Below are 24,619 nucleotides of genomic sequence, written 5' to 3' on the forward strand. Positions count from 1 at the left end.
TCGTTTTCAATTTCTTTACTTTTAAAACAAAAGGACATCTGGAATGACAACATCTTGAGATCAACATGATAACGAAATATTTAAAAACCGAAAGTACTAAAGATCTGAAATTTGTACATGGAAAAAAAGTAGAGAACCTCTGTGGCCAAAGGTGTTTGTTTTTTTAAAAAAGAACAATGACAAAGGAGAGTCACATCTGAATTCACAATGCTCCCAAAGCTATTTATATACGCAGTGGAATAAAAAAAATACAAAATTACATTCTAACATGCAACTACAAAGGCTAATAACGTCTTCCGAAAGCACCCCCTTGCATTCCACCACTCTGCATCATGGGGTTCTGTCGATTCAGTGCTCCCGAAAGGCCCTGGGACGTCCCGCCCTGCATGTATCCTCCACGGCTACCAATGGAGAATGCAAAGACAAAATCAGCAAAGCCCGGAAAAAAACAACACCACACCAGTCAAAGTAGCAGAAATAGGACTCGTTTCATCGGGTCCTGAATAAAAAGGGTTTACCTTGGCATTCCTCCCCTGCTCATGTGACCCTGGCCTTGCATCCCTCTATCTCCACCTGCAAGAAAGTTAGGGCAGCATGTTAAAAAAAATCAGACCTTATCCAAAAGATGCTCCCCTCAGGATTGTTTTTGATGTCCAACTCGCTTCAGTGAACCGGGCCTACGTTGAAAAGCCCGTCAATGGTTCGGAGTCACTTTGATCTGGCATGTCGTACACTATGACAGGACCATGGGAGAGCTCCAGCCATAAATCAAATCATGCCCCACACTGGTACAAAGACTTTGAACTCACTGCAGCTCTTTAAGAGCTCACTGACGTGACACTCGTGATCTCGTCACATGCATCAATGTACAGGAACACAAGATGGTTCCAAAGAGCTTCAAACGGATGTCAACTCTGATTATCTTACCCTGCCAGCCTCGATCTCCGTCCATTTTGCGCCCGTGGTCCCAATCTCGTCCATCCCTGCCAAAAAAAAAAAACAAGACTTTTAAAATGCCATTCTGTTTCAACCTGCTTTTTTTAAAGTAAAGAAGTTGTTTCTATTCACCTAATATATTCACATTTGGTACTGAAAAAGATTCGAGTAACTGAAGCAAGTATTTAACAAGTTAAAAGTGAAAACAGTGGAAAGTTAACCCACTAAATGCCTTCAGTATCAACAGTGCAACGGGTACAACAGTACATTTAAAACTGAGACCTGCAGGCACTTTACCCAAAGTGTTGTGGGAGCAGAGAACAAGCTACTCAGCCATGATGTTGAAGCCAATACCTAGACCTCTTTCAATAAAGGGCTGGATAAGATTCTGGGATCAATAAGCTGCTAACTACCAAACAGAAAAACTACAAAAATCCTCCTCGTTCACAACTGCTCTAGTGCTGAAAGTTCATTAACAAAGTTTGACCTCTATAATCAAGGATCAGTTAAGGGCTTTTAGAGATAAAATGGATATTTCCAGGAATCTCACCTTGACGGATTCAATCCACGCTTGTCATAACCGCCAGCCCAGCTGTCCCGAGCATCTCGCCCATGCCGGTCGCTGCGATCGGAGAAGTGCTGTGCAGAGGGAGATTTAGATTTAACACCAACAATCACTTCTACCTCACCCAGATTTACAAAGTATTTTAACCGCTTAGCATATTTACCTGCCCATCTCGGTCTCCCATTATTCCTCGGGATCCATCTCGCCTGCAAATGAAAGGTGTAAATTGTTCCGTTGAATTTTTAAATATCAAAAGAATACATTCTGCAGATCTTCCTAGTTATGACTAGCTGTGAAAAGTTTAAAAACTCAAATCTAATTTTATAATACCCCAGTCCTCAGGGGCCTGGAACCCAGCAAATTTTATAGGCCATTAAAAAAAAATACAAAAAATGTTAATTTGGTCTAATTTAGCATTGGGTGAGAAATATTTTGCATAAGATACCATCACCTTGCTCCAAATGTGAACTTTACAGATATGTTTAGTTCTAAAATTAGTAGTGTATGCATTGAAGAGGTCCGCAAACAGTTTGATCACATTGCAGTGCCTCAGAAAATCTCAGAAAGAGACTCAAAATGTGATGTCTGAATCTGAACGCAGGAATGCAAGTTTAGGAGCTAATCTGAATATCGGCTTCTTCCTTCTGACAAATATTTTAGGGTTCCCAAATGTAAGTCAAACAGATACAAACATTCCTTTGTTCCACTATCCATTAAAGCTCTCAACACAAATGTCAAGGATAAACACAATTTTGACACTTACAACGCACTTGAGTGCAATATGTTTTTGTGATGTGTTATAGATGTTACATGTTGTTTTGTGTTATACTATACATGTGCAATAGAATGATGTGCAATGTTTTTATTATTTTTTGTAATAGCAAAATGTGCAATGTTTTTCTTCTCTTTTTTTGCATTCTACTCTATTTAAATGTACAGGAGTGCTGGGTGTCCATCAAAAATTTCCCTCGGGGGACAAAAAAATCTTATCTTAATGGAAAATGCAGGATTATGAAGTTTGGGAAAGCAGTCTCTAGATTCCGATTCTTATGAAATCTCAATAAAGACTTCTGAAGTCTTTTTTTGATATCCAGGTCAAGCAGAAGATAACCTCAAATCTGATTTTGCACTGCTAAAATATTAACTCTCCAAGATCCCAAGAGCAAAATGCTGTTTTTCAAACAAAGGTCCACCGCGTTGCTCCTGCAACTTTCGCCCAGCTCACCTGTCCAGCAGGAGGTCGTCGTGGTACCTCCCACGATCCCGGTGGTCGAAATCCTGGTAGCGGTCCTGGCGCCCCAAGTCGGAGCGCCCGTAGCGGTCATCGAGGGCTATCCTCTTCTCCATCCAGTCGTCTCTCCTGCAGGGAATTAATGCGCTTGAGCCCAACAACTCGACCCCCCCCATCCCTCCAGACGACAAGGGGTGGAGACAAAATGATACCAGGTCTTACATTGAGCACTAGATGGAAAAGTTCCATGTTACATTCTTGAGCAAGCGTATACAGGCTGGAGTTACTGTGGCACGGGCAGACGCCGCTCCAGCGGGGAGGAGCACGCACCTCCCGTCGATGTCGTAGGGCCTCTTGATCGGCCGGCGCTCCTGCTCGTAGCGCAGCTGCTCCTGCTGCCGCCGCAGCTCCTCCCTCTCCCGCTGGATGCGCTCCTGCTCCCGGCGCCGCTCGTACTCCACCCTCATGCGCTCGATCTCCAGGCTCTCCCGCTCCATGCGGTCCCTGTCCAGCCGCCGCTTCTCCAGCTCCAGCCAGCCCCGCTGCCGCATGAGCCGGTCCCGCTCCTCCTTCTCCCGGAAGAGCCGGATCCGCTCCCTCTCCCGGCGGCTGTCCCGCTCCCGCTCGCTGTAACCCCCCCCACCCGGAAGAAACACACGGCTTAGCTCTGCAGCCCCCCGGGAGAATCCCCCCCCGTTCTTTCCAGCTTTCTGAACACACTGCGGCACACACCCCCCCGGGGGAAGGTGACAACTCCCAGAGCTTCACAACCTCACGTGAAGCATTTTCAGTCGGGCTTATTCAGGAACAGAAACCTGAGATCAGGTTTCATTTCGTTACTACTTCTTCAAATCCACGGAGTTTCAGAGTTGTGGCTTTAAAACAAACTTTAAAATTGAGCCTGGAAGTTACCGCATGGTGGCAAGGAAGTTAATCCTGCATATTAGCCACTACCAAAACAAGGCCTCACTGAAGAGCCTGCAGCCTTGAAAGGAGGAGTGGGATGTCCTACTCACTTCAGTGAACAAAGCCTACAGAGGAAGGCCAGACAATGGTTCTGAGTAGCACGTATAATATAGCATGGGGTACACTACGGAAGGGTCATGTGGCAGACCCCACCATAAATCCATTGCCATGCAAAATTCCAGAAAGGAGCACCCATTGTACATGACACCCGCTGTGCAACACAGGCATAGACCTGCCAAGATCCCCAGCTGCGACGGGCGGTATGAGCTGCATGGGGAAAAAACCCAGGGTTGCAGTTTTAACACGCCGTGCTCCTCCACAGAAAATGATTTAACTTAAGAGCAGACAGCTCCGTTCACAACAACGGAAGGAGCGCTTTATGGGTATGGCCGTGCGGCTGAGAAGTCACACGAGGGGGCGCGCCCGGGACCAGGGTCCGACAGAGCCCTACCCGGAGTGCCGGCGCCTCTCCACCTCGCGGATCTCGCGCTCCCGCTGCCTCTGACGCTCCCTCTCCCGCTGCTCCTTGATCTGGTCGAAGGACAGGATGTCCTTCTCCTCCCGGCTCTCGGACTTTCTATCCCGGCTCTTGGTGCTCTGAATCAGAGAAAGGGGAAGCTGTGGTTTTATGCTCACTAGGGAGTTGAGACGGTAAAAAAAACTTGAGTTTTGCACAAAGGAAGGGAAGAAGAGGCCCACGGGCCTTGGAAGCACTTGATTATCTCTCAACTCGGCAAAGAGCAGGTCCGGATGATAGATTTCTTTCTATTGATTTATCAAGATCACAGGACTACCAGGCCTCCTGGTGAAGCAGCTAAAAAAAGTGAAGTAGCACACGCAAATGTAGAACAGGATAACATGCTCAGCGCCATTCTCAGTTTCCGATACACAGGAATATGAAACCACATGTTGATTTACCTGACAGCCTGTGCTACTCCTACATACATGTTACTAAAAGCCAGAAATGTCACCCCTTGGAGGAGGTCTCCCCTTAGTGTGACATGCCATGCAGTGATTTTGAAGGCTGCTTACTCGTTCTTTGCTTTTGGTCTTGACACTGATAACAGGCTCGCCCTTGGACTTGTCCATCACTACTGTCCTTTCTGTGCCACGCCCTGCAAGGAAGAAAGCATTTAAAGAGGTTAAGGACTCACCATGTATGTACATATACATCATTCAACTTTTCTGTAAAAATGCCTTGTAGTATCCACATCAGTGGTCAAATGCAATGGTAGTTAGGCCAGACAATAGTTTTGAATACATCTTCAACATAGCATGGAGTATACAAAGACAAAATAATGGGACACTCCCCCTTCAAACCAAAGCCATGCAATTTTTTAAAGTACAATTTTAAACGCAAACTGTTAAATCAGAATTAGAAAGAAAATCTGAGTATTCTGAAACCCTGTGCCAAGCATGGCACCTAAGTGCAGAGCAAGACTCTTGCAGGATACTCTTTTCACTCAGAACTCACCTTTCCCATCTTTTCCTGCTTCACCTGACTCAGACTTATCTTCTTTGATAGCATCAGATCTGTGAAAACAAGATGTCAATGAAGAATTTAAGACTTTGTATGCGCCTAATGTAGCAATGGAACAGCTCCAACTGTATGGACCTGCTGCTGTAGTCTTAATTAATCTACAGTACTTCTCTCTGATTGAAACCACTCTTTTGTATACATGTCACACTTCTAAATGAAAATTTGTTCTCAGCTGGCTGTTCAGTTGAACGGTTAATGAAATTTTCATCTGCAAATATGCAGAATCTGAGATTTACATGGTTACCCAATACTCTACTCGCATATGGGACAAAATTGAGGGCTACTGCACTCCCATATATGCGGGTTCTTCAGCTCTCAAGAGATTCACTCCATTGCGAGAAAAAAACATAGCCGATATGCTACAAAAACCTTTGCAAGCCTGGTTTAGGTACTTACTTTTCAGATTTGGAATCTGTCGAGTGTCGCCTGTCGTTACTTCCGGACTTCTTTGCATCAGCTTTTTCGGCGGGTTTTTTTCCAGCAGGTTCATTTTTAGCCTGAAATCACAGCTCTGTTAAGAAACTGTGGAGGATCTAATTGGTAAATACAAGCATAAACTCAAGTCAGTTCCCAACCACACTGCGTCTTCAGACAGCAGCAGCCACTATAGGTTAACTGCAGTTCCACTAGGCCACTGGCACATGGCTCTAACTGCTCACCCTCTCCACAGAGATCATTCTTCCGTGCAGCTCCGTTCTGTGCAAATGACTGATGCACTTCGTAGCTTCATCCGTTGAGGACATTGTGACAAATCCATAACAGCGGGCACCTGGGCTCCGGGCGTTTGTTACAACTTTAGCTCCCACCACCTACACAGAAAATAAATTAAAATTTTATTTCCTGGTTATTATGGTTTATACCTGACACTCAGTTACATTTACATGGTCCCTAAAACGGTCACAAAATTCAAACCTGAATGCTGAAAACAACCATAAAGGCATACTACTTATCCATATGCTCCATAACAGCAAATTCAGAACTATAAAGGGCAAAACTCCTGGAGAAAAATCACTGGCTTTCTGAAACAATGTGCTACCCTCTTCAGTGACATGACCTACGTGAGCAAGGTCACTCAATGGTTCGGAGTATGTTTTGCTGTCGCATGGAGTACACTATGAAAGGACAACATATCACATCCTTCCACAAATTCAAGGCCATGCAGCAAGTGAGCACCTTCGCGGTGCCCAGAATGCTGTTTATAATAAAATAACCGATAAAGTCACAAGAAACACTGACCTTGCCGTACTTGCTGAACAGATTCTTTAGGTCTGTCGCTCTAGTGGTGGATGACAGCCCACTAACCCACAGGTTTCTGCCGCTGGCGGCTGCGACGGTGCCACTCGCAGGGGCTTCACAAAAAATTGAAGGAAGTGGAACATGAAAACAATGGTATCTTTAAAAAGAAGTCCCCTTGCAAAACACTGCAGTTACCAAAGCACCACAGAGGATCTTTAGACATGACAAACACTGTGAAAAAGAACATACTGACAATCAGAGCTTGAACTGATTTAAGAATAGTTGACCTTCAGGTAGTTTAGCCATCCATGTTCTTACTAGGGCTGGGCAATATGTTTCAATAGAACACGCTTTAAAAGGAGTACAAAACTTGGATAGTAAGTTTTTACTGCCTGGAGTTAACTATTAGATTAATATAAACACAGTTGGTTAGCTACGGTGTTGTGCCTTTTAAGTATTTTAACTGAAGTAGTGTGTAATGTCCTTCCACTGCTGGCTTTTCTGGTCATAATGACTCAGGCAGCAGTGTATGCGTTATGGCTTTTCTTTTCACACTAGAGACTAGAACTGCTCGATACGGAGCACATTCTCATACATGTTTCATCTTTAGATAATAGAAGAGGTTCTTTGTATTACTGCCTCTGGCTAAAATCGTCGCCAGCGGTTTGCAGATAATCGCTTTCTGCTCGTGGTCCTACTTTTTAAATCCGAACTATTTCCAAACAACAGACGAAGAACCCTTCTTTTCAACAATTATGTTGCTTGTTCCCGTCTCGCTAACGCTGCCTTTCTCCATGTATTTGTTTGCAGATGGGCACACCGAACACGTGCATTTGTTTTCACGAAAAAGGAGAAGAGGACGCCCGCGTGTTTCTATTGGCCGCAATGACCTCAGATGCGTCATAAACCGGACTTCTTAACCGCAGAAGATCAGTAATTCTGAACCTATCAGATTTCCAAATATCTGCAAGATTAACATTTTCAGAATTATACAACTGAAGCTAAAATACAGTGGAATTTTAAACTATGACGAGTCAACAGTACAAATTTCCAAACCCCTTTTTGCGACGATGCTGGCAGCGCAATCTATGTAAACATCAAAATACTGCTATAAACGGTATAGCCAAATCCATATCGTGGCACATATTTCTACCGGTATACTGGTTAAACCACCCAACCCTACTTCTAACCATTCATGGGGAGCTTGAGCCTACCCCAGCAATTAATGGACACAGGGCAGGGAACACCCTGGATGGGATGCCAGTCCAACACAAGAACGAGACACTCACACCAGGGTCAATTTTCCTAGAAGCCAGTTAACCTACCATTATCTTTGGAAACCAGAGCACCCAACAAAAACCCATGTGAACACGGAGAAAACAGACAAACTCCAAAGAGACAGTACTTTAGTCCAGTCCAGAGTTGAACCCAGGACCCCAGCGCTGCAAGGCAGCAATGTTAACCCCTTTGCCACCATACCACCTTCTTCAGGCAGTTCCAGGGACAATTCAGGTCCAATTGTCAACTTACAGGTAAAGCTAATTCTGAACAGAACTGCACTACAAAAAAGTGCTCATTGACACAAAAGGAAGATTACACGATCACCTATTAGGGGCTGTTTAAACAGATAAACCATAAGGAATTAAAGAAAACTCACTGATCAAATGCAAAACAAGTGAATGGAATAAAATATTACATTAAGCTGTACACAAACACTTACCCTTTTCTTCCTGTGTCTCAGGCTTACCACCCTTTTCCTCATCAGAACTAGAGAGAAAAAATCACATATCAATATCCTGCCATTTGCAAACATGCCGTTCTCTTATACAACATACCTACCTTGCGTGCAAGATTTCAAAACGAAGTCTGAAAGCACACTGGCCAGTTTACATCATAGACAAGTTTCCAACATACTTCAAGATTTAGCAGCCTTTTAAACGGCCAAACAAATTTCCATTACGCTACTTTAAGGTGGGGGGGGACAAAAGTGTGTGGGGGGGTGTATTTAGAGGAAAAGATGCATGAACCACTTTTACCTCCTAACTGCACCAAACTGTTAACAAAAGGAGCCAATGTAACAAAGATAGCGATTGTTCTAGTAGACAGAAAACAACAAACCTCTTTTTCTGATCATCGCCCTCAACAGAAGAGGACTCTTTCGCTGCCGTCGATTCTGCAGCGTTCTCTTCAGTCTTCCTGGCTTCCTCCTCACCCTCCCCACCTTCTGCTTTTAACTCCTTTTCTGACTCAATAGCACTTTCAGTCGCTTCTGTGCCCTGCTCGCTTAAACTAGCATCATCTTTACACGCGTTTTCTGTGTCCATCTGTTCTTCTTTGACATTTTGCCCATTTCTGCCCTTCGCTTCGCTGTCCGTTTGCTTCGTTTCTGGCTTTTCCACGTCACTCGTGGGATCGTTCTCCAAATTGAGGGCATCCTCTGGTTTAACGGTGACAGACACAATGTCCTCCTCCAGGCCTTTTTGAGAGCCCTCGCTGGCAGAGGACTCTTGTGCGGATGGCTGTTCCAGCGCCTCTTCCTTAAGCGGTTCAGATTTACAAGACCCGGCTACTTTCTCATTTTCTACGGATTTAACAGGAATAGAATGGCACAGAGTTTAATTACTTCTGAAACACAGCAATCATAAACGTGGAACTGGCAAGGCTGCAACAGGACGTGAACCTTTCTTTATTATTTAACCAGAGACTGGAAAAAAAAGCCAAAGAGGCAGACAAAAAAAAATCCCTAAGCAACTAATTTTTTTTAAACTCTACTCAGATATCGACCATTCATTCACCTGATCCAAAGCAGAGACAAAGACTGAATTCTGAGGTGAAGAAAGCCACAAGACTGCCAAAGAGGTCCAGTTGAGCCGAAAGTCTTCATGCATGTCCGATGTTGTGATCTTTAAGTGTCCATGACGCAGTAAGGATTTTATTTTAATTAGGAAATTCAGAATTCCTTTGCAGTTGATTACCAAGTAGTTAAGAGTTCATTAAGGATAGCTCCAAGTTGTACACTAGAAAATGAGTCCTAAAATGGATCGCGGGGCGATTTTTTCTTTAACCGTTTCCAATGCCGGACTCCAATCTTCTCTTCTTGACTTCTGTCTTCATTTGTGGCAAGTGGCAACCTAAAAACACTGCACATCATCTGCAACGGCTAAGCGAAGACCTTATTCAAAACACTAAGCGTGCTGCTTAAATCACTGGCCCTGTGCTTTCACTAACCACCCTGACAACATCGATCTGTGTCAGCAGCGGAAAATGTGGACAACCCACTTGTAATATCAAAAGCCAATGAATTAAGGTTAGCGAAATAATCAGTCTATGGGTTTTGGAACACAGAGCCAGTAACTCTCTTTGGGTTTCCAGTCTCTATTTGGGAACAACGTTTTAGCGCACGAACACCGACGTCAAGCATTTGCTTAATCAAGATTCACACACTGTGGGAAAAGACTGAGTTACTACATGTTATACTTTCGTTCTGAACAGTACCTGTTTCGTCCTTAATGTCTTCAGATTCCTATGGAAAAAAAGAGGAAACAATTGTGACTGTGAAGATCATTATAAACGAATGAACCAATTAATATATTTTAGCATATTTCAAGATACATGACAGATTTGATAAATGCTGAAATATGTAAATATATCCGCGGCATGTTGGGTAAGCGATTGAGACTCCATTGCCACTAGAGGCCGGTAAATGACCTCATATTATACTTCTGTTCACTAAAAGTGGGATTAAGTCATTAACTGAATGTGAAAGGAATGCCACATTTGCACATGGGTGTAAATTAGTTTAGTGTAAAAAAAGATCTCAATAGAAGCTGGTTTAGGGTTGTTAAACAAGCCAGGTATTTCTACAGTAGGTAATCCTACTGTAATTTGTTGTGCCAATGTGAGTTTTAATGTGCTCAGGACCCTTGAGATACCTTGATTAAGCTGAGGTCTATGAAAGCATCTTTTATGTGTTACCTAACCTACATACCTCAAGATTCATGAGCAATCAGTATAACACTATGACAAATGACACAACTGTACAAAATTTCAATAAAAGCAAATTTAAAAACAAAAACTTAAAAGGAAGCTTTAACATACCTCTTTCGATTCAGCAGACTCAAGATCCTCCACGTTTGGAGCACAGTCACCTTCAGCCTCCATATTCTCATCCTAAAATTGCAGCAGATAAAACAAGTTAATATTTGCCAAATAAATGACAGCCATCTACACAGCAGATGGGAACTGCCTGAGTTTTACTAGTGACATGTCAAACGAGAAATTGAGGACATTTAGCCATATCAAAGGATTAGAAAATTCTAAAAAAGGGATTTCAGAAATAAAAATAGTGACATCATTAGGGAAAAAAACTTTTCAAAGCTTATATGCAGTCTGTAAAAGCTCACAAAAACATGTTTTCTGAATTCTTAGTAAAGTATAAGCCCCTTTTTTCCCCCAGAGACATATTTATAGAATAAATGTGGCTGATGGCCTTTGAAAGAGAAAACAAGGCTCTTCACCTCTTCAGGCTTCTGATCGGATTCTGGGACAGGAGAATCTGAGCTGTCGTGGGCAAAGCTCTCCGGAATGCCTTCAGCATCTCCTTCATTGGAAAGTGAATCAAGAATTTCATCGGCATCGTACTCGTCACAGTCTGCTGGGATGCCATTATCGATCTCGGCCTCATCCAAGACACTCATGTCCATGATGTCCATCTCCTGGAGATTTTCCAAGTTTACTTCCGGGTCATCCTACACAAGATAAATGTTTTTTTTTTATTTTGAATTTAAATGTATGGTCACTCCATTTTTGTACAATCAAGGATGCATCACAACACTCACCTGCCCATCTCCCGAATCTTCTTCAATAGTGCTATCTTCAAGACCATCACTCTCCTGTCGTTTTCCTAAAGGAGGATGAAAGCAGAAGTAAACCAACCACCCACAAAGAACACAGATAGCTGAATTTCCAGGTGGAAAAAAAAAATATTCTGTACATTTTAGCTGTGTTAAAACAAATCAACTTTCACATCTATGACCAAAGGTGCAGTTTTAGGCCAAAAAGCAAACCACCAAGTTAGCCAAGTACCATCTAGCCTAATGGACAGCGATAACACTTGACCTCCTCAAGAAAGTGTAGCAAGAAACTAGGCATATCTTATCCCTCAAGATCTGACCTACAATCACCCAAAAGGTGGGGGATAAAAAATATATATTTCTTGGATTCGTAGCCAAGGTTCAAAACTCTCAAGAGGATCTTAAGGCAAGAATTTAAGGAATGGATTAAAAGAATTCCACCCAGTGTACCTTTGGGGGTCCTCTTCGGGGTCTTCTTGGGAGCTGCCTCAAGTGTGACAAGAATTTCGTCTGGGTTCCCTCCTTCCTCTTCAATTGCCTGTGGGGAAATTGAAAACATGTTAATGTTTACCAAAAACATTCTGAAGCAACACCTTGCACATCCAATGTGACCCAAAACACCTTAAGGACCTAACATCAAATTGTGTAACTAATAAATAATTCCTTGAACCTGACAGTTCTATTAATTCCAGATTATTTTACATATAGGAGGGGACGCACCTCATCTATCACTGGTGTACAGCCCCACCCAGGCGGCGTGCAGCAACCCCACTACACTACTGACTTGAGAAGTGAGAAACTCCTTTACGAACTGAATCAGGGTACTTTAGGAAGGTCAAGCTGTCCATGCCCAAAGCAGTACTGAGCCAGCACACTGGAGTAGCATCCTATCTCTTAAAAACAGTGCCACGGGACTTTGAATGATCAGGCAAACAGCACAGTCAAGATGACAGTTGAACATCTCATCTGAAGGCCTACATCAGGGAACTGGATCAGCATTTCTATTTCCAGGAAGAAGGACACCTAGCTGTAAGTCTGGGTGCGACACCGGTCTCGCATTCTGCTTTTGATCAGGCAAAATCTGGCTTATGTTCTAAAATTTCACCTTAAATAACTCCTATGACCGTACATTTACGTGGGAAACTGTTAATATAACATGCTATAAGTTATCCCATCTGCACTAAAATGTACTGCAGTAACCCGCATGGCTCCCTGAAGACACTGTAAATGAAACTGCGGCGGTCACGATCAAACCCAACTCCTTCTCGATCCCAGAAATATGTACTTCATTTAAAACCACACGGTTATAATCGTTCTTTAGAAAACAAATCAGCGGTGTTTTCCTGGTCTATTCACCACTGATGTAACGCGTATGTCAATACGATTTAGATCCACGAATTGCGTTAATATAGCCTATTAAGTAACAGCAATCAAAATCAAAGTACCAGGAGTTGCGCCAACATTGCGCACCAGGTCCTTAAGCGATTTTTAATTTCTCAATGACAGCTCTCGGTTTCTTTTATGGCAAAAAAAAAACCGTAAGATAAACCGAAATAATATCATTTCAGGGTAACACGCAGCCTCTCACATCGACAACAGCAATCTGTAATGTGTATTATACCATGTAACTAGAGCATTTTTAGCAACTGCCGAGACAAAAATAAATTACATAAGCATCTCGTGTTCAAAAACGGTGCACACTCCTACGCAAACTCAGGCAACTGATTAATAAGGCAATGCGGACTTTACTCGAAAATACCCTCTACCTATACAATACGGAACTACATTTCCATGAAGGGTACGCCACAGAAACACTTCTCTTATCTGTTTAAATGCACGAACAAATCCGAGGCCTACAGCACCTTTTTGAGCCTTTCCGACAACATGCTCTTGTTGCCGCTGGTGTCCAGATTCCGTTTCTTCAGTTCAGCTTTCAGGTCGATCACTCGCAAATCCGACAGCTTGCGGACCCCCATGCCTTCCGGGATCTCGGTCGACACCGGGTCTGCGCCCGACAAACCTTCAGCCATCGCGTGCCCGTGAACACAAAGCAGAAAGAAAGAGCGGGTGAAATAAGCGAGACGCCCGAGAGGTAATGCTCGCTGGCTCGGTAGCGCACAAACAAAATGGCGTCTCCCCGCGGAGGAGGCGGGCCGTGGAGGAGGGAGAGCTGCGCATGCGCCTTCCGGCGAGAGCGCGCCGCCGGAGTCTGCGCACTGGCTCGAGGTTCCCGCGTTGTCATTAGGAAAAAAACGGCTACATGTCTAATTCTGCTTTAGAGTAAAACAGTGATTTCACGAGTAAGAGGTTCTGGATACTCTGATACTGTGGTAATACTGTGGCAAAAATACACTTTTCGCGCGTCTCACGACCATGGGATAGTGGTCTTCACACTCCCCACGAAAAGTGGGATAGAAAGGTATTGTCCTCACAATACTCGGTGATGCTCGGTGCACAAAAATTTGCGATTAAAAAAAATCCATTTAATTTGGGGTTTCAACGTAAGGTTCCGTTTTTTAAAACCGTGTTCATACACAGATTTTATGCGGAAAATGTACTCGTTATGATATACAAAAGCAGATCAAGATTCAAAACTTCAGAACGTATTTGTTACCGGCAATTAAGGATTCCCACAAATAATATCTTCTGGAATAAATGAAAAGCCATGAAATGCCCCCCCTTAATGGTACCGACCCAACACATTTCATGAAATTACCGAGTGTTTTTTTTTCACCCGAAAGACGGGGAAGGAGTTCTCCGAAGTTTCTAGACGCCGACCGCGAATTCTTCTGGCTCACCAGCGCCTTTCAGTGTCAGCGGGCCTCCTCTCCGCCAGGCGGCGCTACAGGCGCTTAGAGGCCTCTTGGAGGGAGAGACGACCCGCAGTGTAAAAAAAAATATGAATCTGTTACACTTGAAGATGCGCTTCCGGTTGAGCCCTGAGAGGAATGGGCAGCGTTTTACTGAGTTAAACTGGGAGCTGTTTTACTAGCGATCCGTGCTGTCCGAGTGTGCCTCTTGTAGCCATGGATATCCCAGCGCCACCCGAGGGTAAGAAACGACCGCAGAAGTCCAGATTTGGATTTATTTTTAGGTTTTTGGTTTACCTTGCGTGCTGTTGGCGATGTGTGCCATGGGCCTCACGCCTTCCTCCAAGCGGACATTGTATTGAAATGAATGATGTTGTATTTGCATCGTTCAAGCAGCCCGCCGTTAAAGTGTGAACCCTTCACTTGGCCTGTATCGATACATACCTCATACTTTACCAGTCTCCATTGGTTTATTTTAGCAGTCGTTTTGTTAACGTTGTATATTCTAATCTGGTGCAGCCAGTCGTCTCGCAAGAGATCGACGTCAATATAAATCTTAGTGTATTTCTTTCTTTGTAAGAGAAAATAACAGACCCTAAGCTCAACAGATGTTGAAATCACGCACCTATTATAACGGCCAAGTAATTTTGAGAAAAGCCCACAAAGTGGATTTGATAGGGGCATAAACAGTGTTACGTGAGTGCGTTAAAGTAAGTGTGGCGTGACACCTTTAAGTGCCCTGAAGAATCAGATTCAGCGAACACATAGCAAAACGGACTCTCTTAAATCAACAGAGACAATCTCATAAATGTATAAATGTATGTGGTGGATTGTTCCATCGCTTTGCAAATTCTTATTTTGGGTTTATCTCACGTTTTGGGTGATAGGTAGATATAGAAAGACAGGTACTGTCAATAAAGGCTCCACTATATACGAGATTTGCAAATGTGTTGCATTCTGCAGAAACTGTAAAATAAATAATGTATGTTTTACCAAGCCTCAAATACATTAGCCCTTCATCAAATCCTGAAAGGTAACGTATTTGGTCCGTAAGCAACAGTGGGCCGTGTTTAACACTGGGTTCATTTTGTATTTCTGCAGACCAGGAGCTGAGGAATGTCATCGATAAATTGGCCCAGTTTGTGGCCCGGAATGGCCCAGAGTTTGAGAAGATGACGATGGAGAAGCAGAAGGAAAACCCCAAATTCTCCTTCCTGTTTGGCGGAGAGTTCTTCAACTACTACAAGTACAAACTGGCCGTTGAGCAGCAACAGCGTACGTTCTCTGCTGTCTACCCCGAATCCACTGCCTGTGCTTCTCGTTACATTGAAAGAACGCTGCTTTATGTGGTCGAGTCTGGTTAAGGAAATATGCAGATGTTTTTTTTTTTTAACTACTCTGTTTTCTTATACTCAGGAGTCAAATATTGTCTTTTATTTTGAAGAGCAGCACAGCAGGGATTTCAGATTTCTATTCCAAATTCCCTTTCATCTCATGTAATCAAGTAACTTGCTTTGTTAAAGATAATAAGTAGTTAAGTAACAGAAAATTGGTGTGGATGAGAAGTGTTTCATAAGGATATGTTTTAACCTTTAAAATGTGCTGCATTTTTAAAGCTATTTTATGTTAAATTAAATGAAACACTAATGAGATTTTTTTAACAAGTGTGATTAGTTTTTAATTGTAATGGACTCATAATGGCAACATTTGCAAAAGTATTTTGTAGTTTTCTTCATTATAGGCAGGCATCAGTACAAAAAAGAGGATGCTCTTTCTCAGTTTACTTTGCTAAGCATGATAGAGATGCACCTTTTAATTGTTAACACTGAAACTGCAGTAAGTCATAGAGGCTTAAGATTAAATCATTTCCATAACAATTGTTTTTCTAAAGAAGCGATCAACCCAGCAGTGTTCTGTATTAAAGGTGTCCTTCTTTCCTTATAGATTCTACTACACACGAATGTGAGGAGTATAAGTTGGAAGGTATTTATTAGAATGTTACTCAGCAGTTCCATTTTGACAGAAGGATACCCAGACATGCTCTTTTTTTAATTTTCATTCTGGCATGATCAAAGATCTGAGGCTGAGTTGCATTTCTATTTTTATGTTTATTTGAGCTTTATTTTTCATTTTGTTTTTTTTTTTGTATAGTTCAAACATGGACTTTTGATTATTTGTGGCTCATGGCTGTTATCGGGGATTCTGGGGTTACTGGATGTTCAGCCTAAATAGATACTGTTTTTGATCACAGAGATTATAGCAAGTACCAGAGTCTGATGTTCAGTATTTCAGACACTTGCTGAAGTGTTTAACCTGTATCGCTTGGCACTGTGAATATTAAAGACAGTGTGCCTTCTTTTGCTGCATGATATAGGCAGGGTTTGGGTTGATACTTTGTTTAGAAAATCAGCTGTTTCCTATTTACACAGCCTGTCTTTCGTTTAAATGATTTTTTAAATATCATCATTGCTGCTTGAATTGTAAAAACTGATCTCCCCAGGAATTCTGTTTTTAGAAACAGTTCAGAAAAAGTTATTCCTTACTTTTTTAGAGTCATATGGTGCTGGATAAAGTAGGTGAAGGAATTACAAGATAGGTTCCTTTTATGATTTTATGAATGAAATCCATTGCATTTTTGTGGTTGTTAGTTTTATTTTTCTTGACCCGTTTTCCACATACACCCTTAAGATACTGTAGCTTTTGCTGGGGTTAAGGTGGATTACTGTTTAACAACGTAATGTAAACTCCAGTTCAAAGCTGATGATGAAATTTGAAGTTTGAGGATTGCCATTTTAAGAATTTAATGGAATGATATAAACTGTATGCACTGCATACAGAGTTTTGGTACTATCTGTTCATCCATGTGTCCCATGTTGATCCGTGTTTTGAGCTTAGGCTAAAAAAACATCATGATATTTCGGCACTGATGAAAGGTTAAATAGTCATGAACAGGTTTAGAAGATTTTTGTGACAGAATAATTTTTCTCTGCTGCATTTTCCTTGGGGTGATGTAGTTTTTCTTAAGTGTCCCTGCCTCTGTGACATCTGAACTCACTTAACCCTCAGCCGAAGTAGGTCCAAAACAGACACATTTTTACAATTTTCCAAAACCTCTGCTTAACATTGCCTGTGGAAAGATACTACAGCTTCATCATTTGCTCTGCAGTCTTTTCGTGTTCATTTTTCTCTCGCATTTATTTTAATTTCCCATTTGTGAGTTTGTTGTGCTTGCCAATCCCTGTGGAACACAGTGCAGCTTTTCACAGCAATAAACCGTAGCTTTGTTATAAATCCCGTATTGCAATAGTGCATGTGCCTTTAAATCAGTGGTGTACAAACCCAGCCTTAGAGGGCCACAGGCCAGCAGAATAGATCGTTTTAATTAAACCATCACCCCCTGAAGGCTTTGTATAGGGAAAAGACACGTGTGTTGTTCAGTTAGGTAAGTAAAATCTCAGTATGAATGAAAACATCAAGATCCTTCAACCCTTGACACTGGAGTTGTGCACCCCTGTTTTCGTTGTCCATATGTGTTTCGTTGTGCATCCCCATCACCAGTACATAAAGGGATAACATGCCTTGTGGGTTATGGTATTCAGCAATGTTGTCTGTATCTTCAGCTGTTTTGCATCAGTGTACAGTGATGTTGTCCCTTCCTGTTGTTTCCAGTGCTCTGTAAACAGCCAGGACAAGAGGCTCCAGATGCTCCACCCCCCATGGCCACACTGCCCCCTCCTCCCATCCCTCCCGCCACCCCCTCGGTGGATGAGCTTGTCCAGCAGAGCCAGTGGAATCTGCAGCAACAAGAGCAGCACCTGCACAGCCTCAGACAGGTCTGTGGCGGCCGTAGTCATAACCACTGGCTCTTTGTGAAGTGTGTGCTTCGCTCACAATCGAAAAGTGTTCAGTAACGTTAAAAAAAAGACTCTGTTGACTGATCTGTGCTTTTTAAAGAAAAAAAGCTTCACTGATGAAGAAGGCTCCCCAGCCAAAACAGAGTTTGTTTTTTTGCACGTTTTAGTGAGAAATTAACATTTACTTGCTACCTTGGAACAAGTAATAGGTTTATTCCATGCTGAAAAAAAGAAGAAGAAAGAGAACACAACGTTTCGGCCGTGGAGCCTTCTTCAGGTGGGAAGAACAAACCCAGCCTTAGAGGGCCTGAAGAAGGCTCCACGGCCGAAACGTTGTGTTCTCTTTCTTCTTCTTTTTTTCAGCATGGAATAAACCTATTACTTGTTCCTTTGCAGCCTACGCATGCTGACGCAGCTACCCACCTGAACTACTTGCTACCTTGCCCTTTTACAGCTGTTGTGCCACTTTGCTTAACCATACAGCAGAAGCATCCTGCTGTTAACAAGAGAGGCATGCACTTGGTTTGCAAAGCCTGAATAGGGTTAAACAAATATTCCAGCCACAGAGACACCATTAATTGTCACAAATCCTCAGGGTTCCCGCTTCAGGAATCCATCAAGACGTGTTGGAAGCTTTTTATTTGACTGTTTGTTCGTGTCCTTTTCCAGGAGCAGGTGTCTGCTGCGATTGCCTTGGCCATGGAGCAGCAAACCCAGAAACTGCTTGTGGAGACACAGCTGGACATGGGGGAGTTTGATAGTCTGCTGCAGCCCATCATTGATACCTGCACTAAAGACGCCATCTCAGTGAGTTAGAGGAGCTAACTTCAGTTGGTTCTGAGAGACATTTTCTTATATTGTTTTCTTCAGCTGTCTAGTCTCACACAGTATTTTAAATCTAATTCCGATCTTTATTCAGTAAAGTGGGTCTTGGAAGGGATTAAAATATTCTCAAAGCAAAGTTGCAATTAACTTTTGCAAGTTTATCTTGAAAACTTGTTATAGCCTTTGGTGGTGTTTCTGTCTGTACTTTCATTTACCATTTGTGTTTTAGTGCACTGGTGTACCTGTGCTGTTTCATAATTACACAGCTCTCTCGCTCATAAGTTTGATATGGACATTAACAAGATACTTGGGTCGAACTTGATCTAGATAATTTAAAGGGTTACATGCTGTTAATTATTGAAGGCAGGAGGGTGCATTGCTCCCTCTGTGAGTTTGGTACACAGTGGCCTGCATGTTGAGTCTCTCTTTGTTTATTTTTGACTGTCTAGGCTGGGAAGAACTGGATGTTTAACAATGCAAAAACCCCTCAGCACTGTGAGCTGATGGGCGGTCACCTCCGTAATCGCATCACAGCCGAAGGTGCCCACTTTGAGCTCCGACTGCACCTCATTTATCTCATCAATGATGTCCTCCATCACTGGTGAGAACTTGGAGTCTGCCTGGGGTGGATCGAGAGCTGGGTTCAGACATGGACCGGATAGTCCGTCGCATTTAGGATACATGTTTTGAAGAATGAATATAATATACCTGTACTACTGTTTAGAAATGCAGTGGCTGATTTGAATGAAGATATTTGAAAGATTTGGATTGCCTCGTATTTATAAAAAGGCTCATGTTTTTTCTTTCAGAATGAAAGATTGACGTGAGCATCAGTTGTCATTAAATCAGACTAGCTGAGAAACCTTCTAGAGGGCACAGTGTTTCCAGGCTGTCCAGTTAAATAAGTAAAAAAAAAAACACCTGTGGTGTCTGTACAATAAATAAAGAACCAGATTGTTTAGTTAACATGGATCTTTATGAAGTCACCTAGGTGAGGTTTGTGGATGAGTAGTCTTGAGTGAAGTAAAACAATGAGTAAAGCAAGAACTGTTATGAAAATTATGTTGCTCCCATTCTCACTAAGTCATTAGGCACTGTTTGATCTAAAAAGCTGTTGTGTGAGATATTTGTTATTTTATAATTGAGATATTTTTTTCAGTCAAAGGAAACAGCAAAGGGACCTTCTTGCAGCCCTGCAGAAAGTTGTCGTCCCAATTTACTGCACTAGTTTTCTAGCTGTAGAAGAGGACAAACAGCAGAAAATCGCCAGAGTGAGTCTGTCGTTCGTCATTGCTTGTCAATTAATTTATTAATGTGACAGGTGGTGGTCTCCAGCCATAGTCCTGAAGCACCCCAGTGCAGCAGATTGTTAGTATCTTAGTTAGGATTTAAACAGTGTGTGGGAGGTAAGCAGGTGTTTTGTTAATTGAAGTAATGTAGAGAATATTTAGATCAGAAATCTCCACTTAAACATTTGACCAGAGTTATATTAACCAAACTACTTGTTTAATTAGTCTTTAACATTTAAGTGTCTGCATCCTTTAGGGATAGGTTGATTTAGGGTCACCTGTGAGACTACCTGGATTGGACTGAGACTCTCCACGACCAAAATTCCCCTTGTTTCTAGAAGGCTGCATCGCAGTTGCTTCACCGTAATTTGTTTGTAAGCAATCATGTGGATGTTAACGGCTGGCGGCCAACCAGATGTATTACGATGTTCTTTTTTCTTTTTACCCGAATTTCATTCCCTTTTTCCTGGCCCAGCTACTGCAGCTCTGGGAAAAGAATGGCTACTTTGACGAGTCGACAATCCAGCAGCTGCAGAGTCCTGCGCTGGGGCTGGGGCAGTATCAGGTGAGTGGTGGCACGGCTGTGTTTCATTCCTGCCTGATGCACCATTGAGATTCAGGTGTCCAGGTCCTTCAGATGGTGACTTCAGTTGCTTAGGGTCTACAAGGAGATTCAATTGTATTAATCTAAATGTTTAATCTACTGAATCTGTAGGGGTATATTCAAAATGAAAGGGTTAAGACCTACTTATTTACTCTGTGCTTTTCTCCGTCTGCTGAGTGTACAGCTATGGAGCTCAAAGGCTCATTAGTATTGTTGTTAATGAAACAACTATGTGAATGAGCTGTGCCTCACGTTGGTCTGCTTGGTCCCCAAGGGGATCAGAGGAAAGCTTAGGATTGTAACCGTTGAGGTATAGTTAGAAATTTTAACAGTGTAAAGATATGTACTTGGTACAAAGCACAGAAGATGAACTTGACTTGTTGATCTGCATAGCAATAGTAATAATTGAGGAGATCAGCCAGCCTGGTTCTCCTATGATGTCACGTGCACAAAGCCCTCGGTCAGACGGGTATGTAAGAAGTACTGAGAGAAAGCGTCCTTTAGAATTGCTGGTACCGTTGCCTATATGCATTTGCTTAAACAAATAATTGCCAATGCAGTATTATTCTTTGTACAGACTTTGTACTTTTTTACTTCTGCTCAAGTTCCCTGTCTTCCAGGCGGCTTTGTTTTCTTCACAAGTCCTAACCAGACCGCTCCTCTTCCTCTCGGTACTGTGTGACAATGTTCAGCGGGCGTTATTATTATTCAACATGCAACCCCCCCCGTTCTCGACCCAGGCGTCGCTGATCACCGAGTACGCCGCCGTTGTCCAGCCTGTCCAGCTGGCCTTTCAGCAGCAGATCCAGACGCTGAAGAGCCACCATGAGGAGTTTGTGGCCAGCCTGAAGCAGCAGCAGCAGCAGGCGGCTGTAGCGGCGCAGCTGGCCCCAGTGGAGAGCGAGGTGAAGCCTGCCGCGCCTGGGGCAACCGTGACGGCGCAGCCAGGTGAGAGAGAGAGAGAGAGAAACTCCTGCAGGCAGGCTCCCTGGCGAAACACCTTTCTGATACCTCCTTAGCGTGTGTGGCAGTACGCAGACCAGCCCGAGCTGCCCGTCTCTTGAGCAATGGGCACCCATAGACTGGATTTCAGTTTCTGCTGCTCGGTGTAAACCTGTCAGCTAGAATTGACTTATTTTGCCACATTCTAGCATCCGTTGCTGATGAAATATGATGTTATAATGTTAGATGACATCACATGAGTCGTATAATCGGAACTCTTAACACTGAACTGAAGTCTTACGCTGTCCTTGGGTTGAAACATTGAAAATCATTGACTCTTTTATTTTTATTTTGCTTTGCAACATTTGTGCATGTAATACAGTGTAACTGGAATACCAGTCCTGACGAAATGTGCATAGTGCGTATGCTTTTCATTCAGTTGTACTTTCTGGTATACTTTCACAAGCAGATGTATTAAGCAGTGTCCTTCACGCCGTTTGAATGTTGTAGGTGATGTCAAGGCGACGATGTCTGTCCCCCCTCCAGGGGATTATGATCCCGCCCAACCTGGAGCCCAGGACCCACTGGCTGCAGCAGCTGTGGCCCCTAGGGGGCCCAGCGACCCCATTCCTGCCACCAAGCCAAACTGGTTTGACCCTCAGCACAGCATGTCTGCCTGGCCCCAGCAGCAGCCGGTATGCGTCTCCCTGGTGTGAAAGATTCGCTACTTGGATACGGAGTAGGGACCATTGCGGTTGGGTTCTGAATTAAACTTTGGTTAGCCAATAACTGCAAGATACTGTAAAGGTCCCAGTTCGTTGTAGATGGTCCCCTGGGCACCGAATTCCATTAGTTACAGCTGTACCTGGAAAAGGCGAGTGTTTCCAGGTTGCAGGTTGTGCTGATGTGCACAGGAGGCTGTATCTTGCATTGAAAGCGGGTACTGATGCCTGAATCCAGCATAAGGCTTCAGCCATCAGCACCAGACCGAACAGGCTGCGCTCATGTTCCTCTGCAAATCGACATTTTCGGTTTGTAACACGTGTTGGCTCGGTAACTACTGTATTTGAGTGAACGTGAAGAAAAGAAAATGCTGTAACCTGTCTTCTACAGGAGACCGTACTTTTTGTTCCATTGCCCCCCAAGTCGGCTCTGTCCTTGGCGGCATTAAAATCAAGAGTAAAAAAGCTGCGGGTGCTGCCTGGTTGTTTCCCGTTGTACTGATCTGGGTTTATTTACTTGTGTTGCTCTGGTATATTGTTTTGTCTGGTTTTATCCCGTATTTCATCCTGTTTATTAATGGGGTTGCATATATTCCATTGTAGTGCACCCTGAGATTGTTTTAGGGGAAGTGCACTGTATTAAAATGTAATAAAATGTCTTATTCTTTTTCTAGCGAACTGTGACTAACTGGTCTGTGAGAGTCAGACGGCTGCAGCTTCTCTTCATTATTCCTTCTCTCCCTTTCAACAGCCCCCCTTCGACCCCACCCAGGGCCCCCCCCCGTGCCCCCCCTGGAACAGCCACGAGGGGATGTGGAACGAGCAGCGGGACCCCAGCTGGAGCGGCCAGCGGGAGAGCGGCCCCTGGAACAGCCAGCCGGAGCCGCCCCCCTCCTGGAGCGGCCAGTACGAGGCCCCCTGGAGCAGCCAGCCCCCCGAGCAGCCGCCCTGGGGTCAGAGGGAGCCTCCCTTTCGAATGCAGCGCCCCCCGCACTTCAGAGGCCCGTTCCCCCCGCACCAGCAGCCCCCCCAGTTCAACCAGCCCCCCCATCCGCATAACTTCAACCGCTTCCCGCCACGCTTCATGCAAGACGACTTCCCCCCGCGCCATCACTTCGAGCGGCCCCCCTATCCGCCTCATCGCTTTGACTACCCGCAGGGAGACTTCCCCGGAGGTAAGGAGAGCCAGCCTGCGTGGGGGCACTTTCCCCGTGCTGTTCCTGCTTTGGGAGTGGGCAGGGAAAGGGTCCTTGTTTTTTTTTAACGTTGTCTGGTGATTTTGATTTCTGTTAATGACAACTTGATCTAACAAAGGGTGGCACAGTGGCGCAGGGGGTAAGTATTGCTGCTCCACAGCGCAGGGGCCCTGGGTTCATTCTGTCTGTGTGCAGTTTGTAATAATAATAATAATAATAATAATTCCTTACACTTATATAGTGCTTTTCTGGACACTCCACTCAAAGTGCTTTACAGGTAATGGGGATCCCCTCCACCACCACCAATGTGTAGACCCCACCTGGATGATTGTATGTTCTCCCCCTGTTCGTATGGGTTTCCTCTGGGTGCTCCAGTTTCACACAGTCCAAAGCCATGCTGGTCGGGTGATTGACTTCTGGGAGAACTGGCCCTGGTGTGAGTGTGTCTGTATGTGCCCTGTGAGGGACTGGTGCCCTGGTGTCCAGGGTGTACCCTGCCTTTGCACCTCTTGCTTGCCAAGAGGCTCTGGCTCCCCCGTGACCCTGAAAATGGATGAAGTGGTTAAAAATAGATGGGTGGACGGATGATCTAGCCAAGAAGTGGTTAATAAAAGACAGGGGTAGCAGGGGTGCTTGGCTGTGGTGGGAGTAATGTACGTCTATTGTGGTGGATAAGAGTGAGCAAGCAAAACAGTTTTGCTCTGACTTGTGGGTTGCTAATCATAAAAACAACACTGAGATAACCTGTTTTTTATTTCAAGTGTCTTTTTTATACCACTTACGCACACTGGCCAGTATGTTTTGTCCATGGCAAAACAGTTTTTGAACTATCTGCTATTGCGTGCAGTAAGAAGTGCTGGCCACTGACAGTTTTCTGTTCTTAAGGGATGAATTTCCTCTATGAAATTCAAGTTTTTGTGTTCTAGACTTGTATTTTGTATCTGTACACCACCTTTGATTTTGCAGCATCAGCTTTCATTCTATTATGTTCTCTAACAGTTCAGATAACCCTGAAAAGGATCCGACTTGGTCGGTCGGGGAATTCTGTTC

At 43.7% G+C, this 24,619-nt stretch overlaps 2 protein-coding genes and 1 non-coding gene across 6 annotated transcripts in view; 1 reads left to right on the plus strand and 2 right to left on the minus strand.

Annotated features, from left to right (window-relative positions):
• safb (scaffold attachment factor B) lies at positions 1–14,126 on the minus strand. 2 transcript variants are annotated; one of them, XM_015365474.2, is made up of 22 exons: positions 14,044–14,126; positions 13,190–13,347; positions 11,778–11,865; positions 11,313–11,377; positions 10,992–11,222; positions 10,573–10,644; positions 9,970–9,997; positions 8,593–9,055; positions 8,195–8,241; positions 6,475–6,587; positions 5,898–6,047; positions 5,635–5,735; positions 5,173–5,231; positions 4,731–4,813; positions 4,150–4,295; positions 3,063–3,359; positions 2,727–2,861; positions 1,665–1,707; positions 1,487–1,575; positions 928–983; positions 519–573; positions 1–401 (listed from the first exon to the last, which is right to left on the minus strand). In XM_015365474.2, the coding sequence occupies exons 2-22, from the start codon at positions 13,301–13,303 to the stop codon at positions 284–286; spliced, it is 2,553 nt and encodes an 850-aa protein (XP_015220960.1). In that variant the 5' UTR covers positions 13,304–13,347; positions 14,044–14,126; the 3' UTR covers positions 1–283. The 2 variants fall into 2 exon arrangements, with proteins under 2 accessions (XP_015220960.1, XP_015220959.1); XM_015365473.2 differs by lacking the exon at positions 14,044–14,126 and having other exon boundaries at positions 13,190–13,470.
• Positions 3,734–3,870, minus strand: LOC138225603 (small nucleolar RNA SNORA42/SNORA80 family). Its single transcript, XR_011184062.1, has one exon. It is a non-coding gene; the product is annotated as a small nucleolar RNA SNORA42/SNORA80 family (small nucleolar RNA).
• cherp (calcium homeostasis endoplasmic reticulum protein) overlaps positions 13,550–24,619 on the plus strand; it is a 16,806-nt gene continuing 5,736 nt past the window's right edge. The window contains exons 1-12 of one of the 3 annotated variants that reach the window (XM_006639993.3): positions 13,550–13,746; positions 14,069–14,378; positions 15,239–15,412; positions 16,082–16,120; positions 17,807–17,970; positions 18,661–18,798; positions 19,266–19,417; positions 19,976–20,087; positions 20,581–20,670; positions 21,450–21,657; positions 22,162–22,346; positions 23,125–23,548. In XM_006639993.3, coding sequence (XP_006640056.2) covers positions 14,354–14,378; positions 15,239–15,412; positions 16,082–16,120; positions 17,807–17,970; positions 18,661–18,798; positions 19,266–19,417; positions 19,976–20,087; positions 20,581–20,670; positions 21,450–21,657; positions 22,162–22,346; positions 23,125–23,548 — 1,711 coding nt within the window. In that variant the 5' untranslated portion in view covers positions 13,550–13,746; positions 14,069–14,353. The remainder of the gene's footprint in view (positions 13,747–14,068; positions 14,379–15,238; positions 15,413–16,081; positions 16,121–17,806; positions 17,971–18,660; positions 18,799–19,265; positions 19,418–19,975; positions 20,088–20,580; positions 20,671–21,449; positions 21,658–22,161; positions 22,347–23,124; positions 23,549–24,619) is intronic. The other 2 variants (XM_069186137.1, XM_015365472.2) reach the window with 2 other exon arrangements.

This window comes from Lepisosteus oculatus, chromosome 29 (genome assembly GCF_040954835.1).
Source record: "Lepisosteus oculatus isolate fLepOcu1 chromosome 29, fLepOcu1.hap2, whole genome shotgun sequence".
Lineage (NCBI taxonomy): Eukaryota > Metazoa > Chordata > Actinopteri > Semionotiformes > Lepisosteidae > Lepisosteus > Lepisosteus oculatus.

Bases quoted from the DNA above. Each gene is read 5' to 3' on its own strand.
- safb (XM_015365473.2), bottom strand. From the start codon at position 13,357: ATGGCTGAAGGTTTGTCGGGCGCAGACCCGGTGTCGACCGAGATCCCG. The intron at 11,866-13,189 runs GTGCTGTAGGCC...ATTTCCCCACAG, and splicing joins TGTCGGAAAGGCTCAAAAAG to GCAATTGAAGAGGAAGGAGG. The intron at 10,645-10,991 runs GTGAAGAGCCTT...CTGCAATTTTAG, and splicing joins CCGATCAGAAGCCTGAAGAG to GATGAGAATATGGAGGCTGA.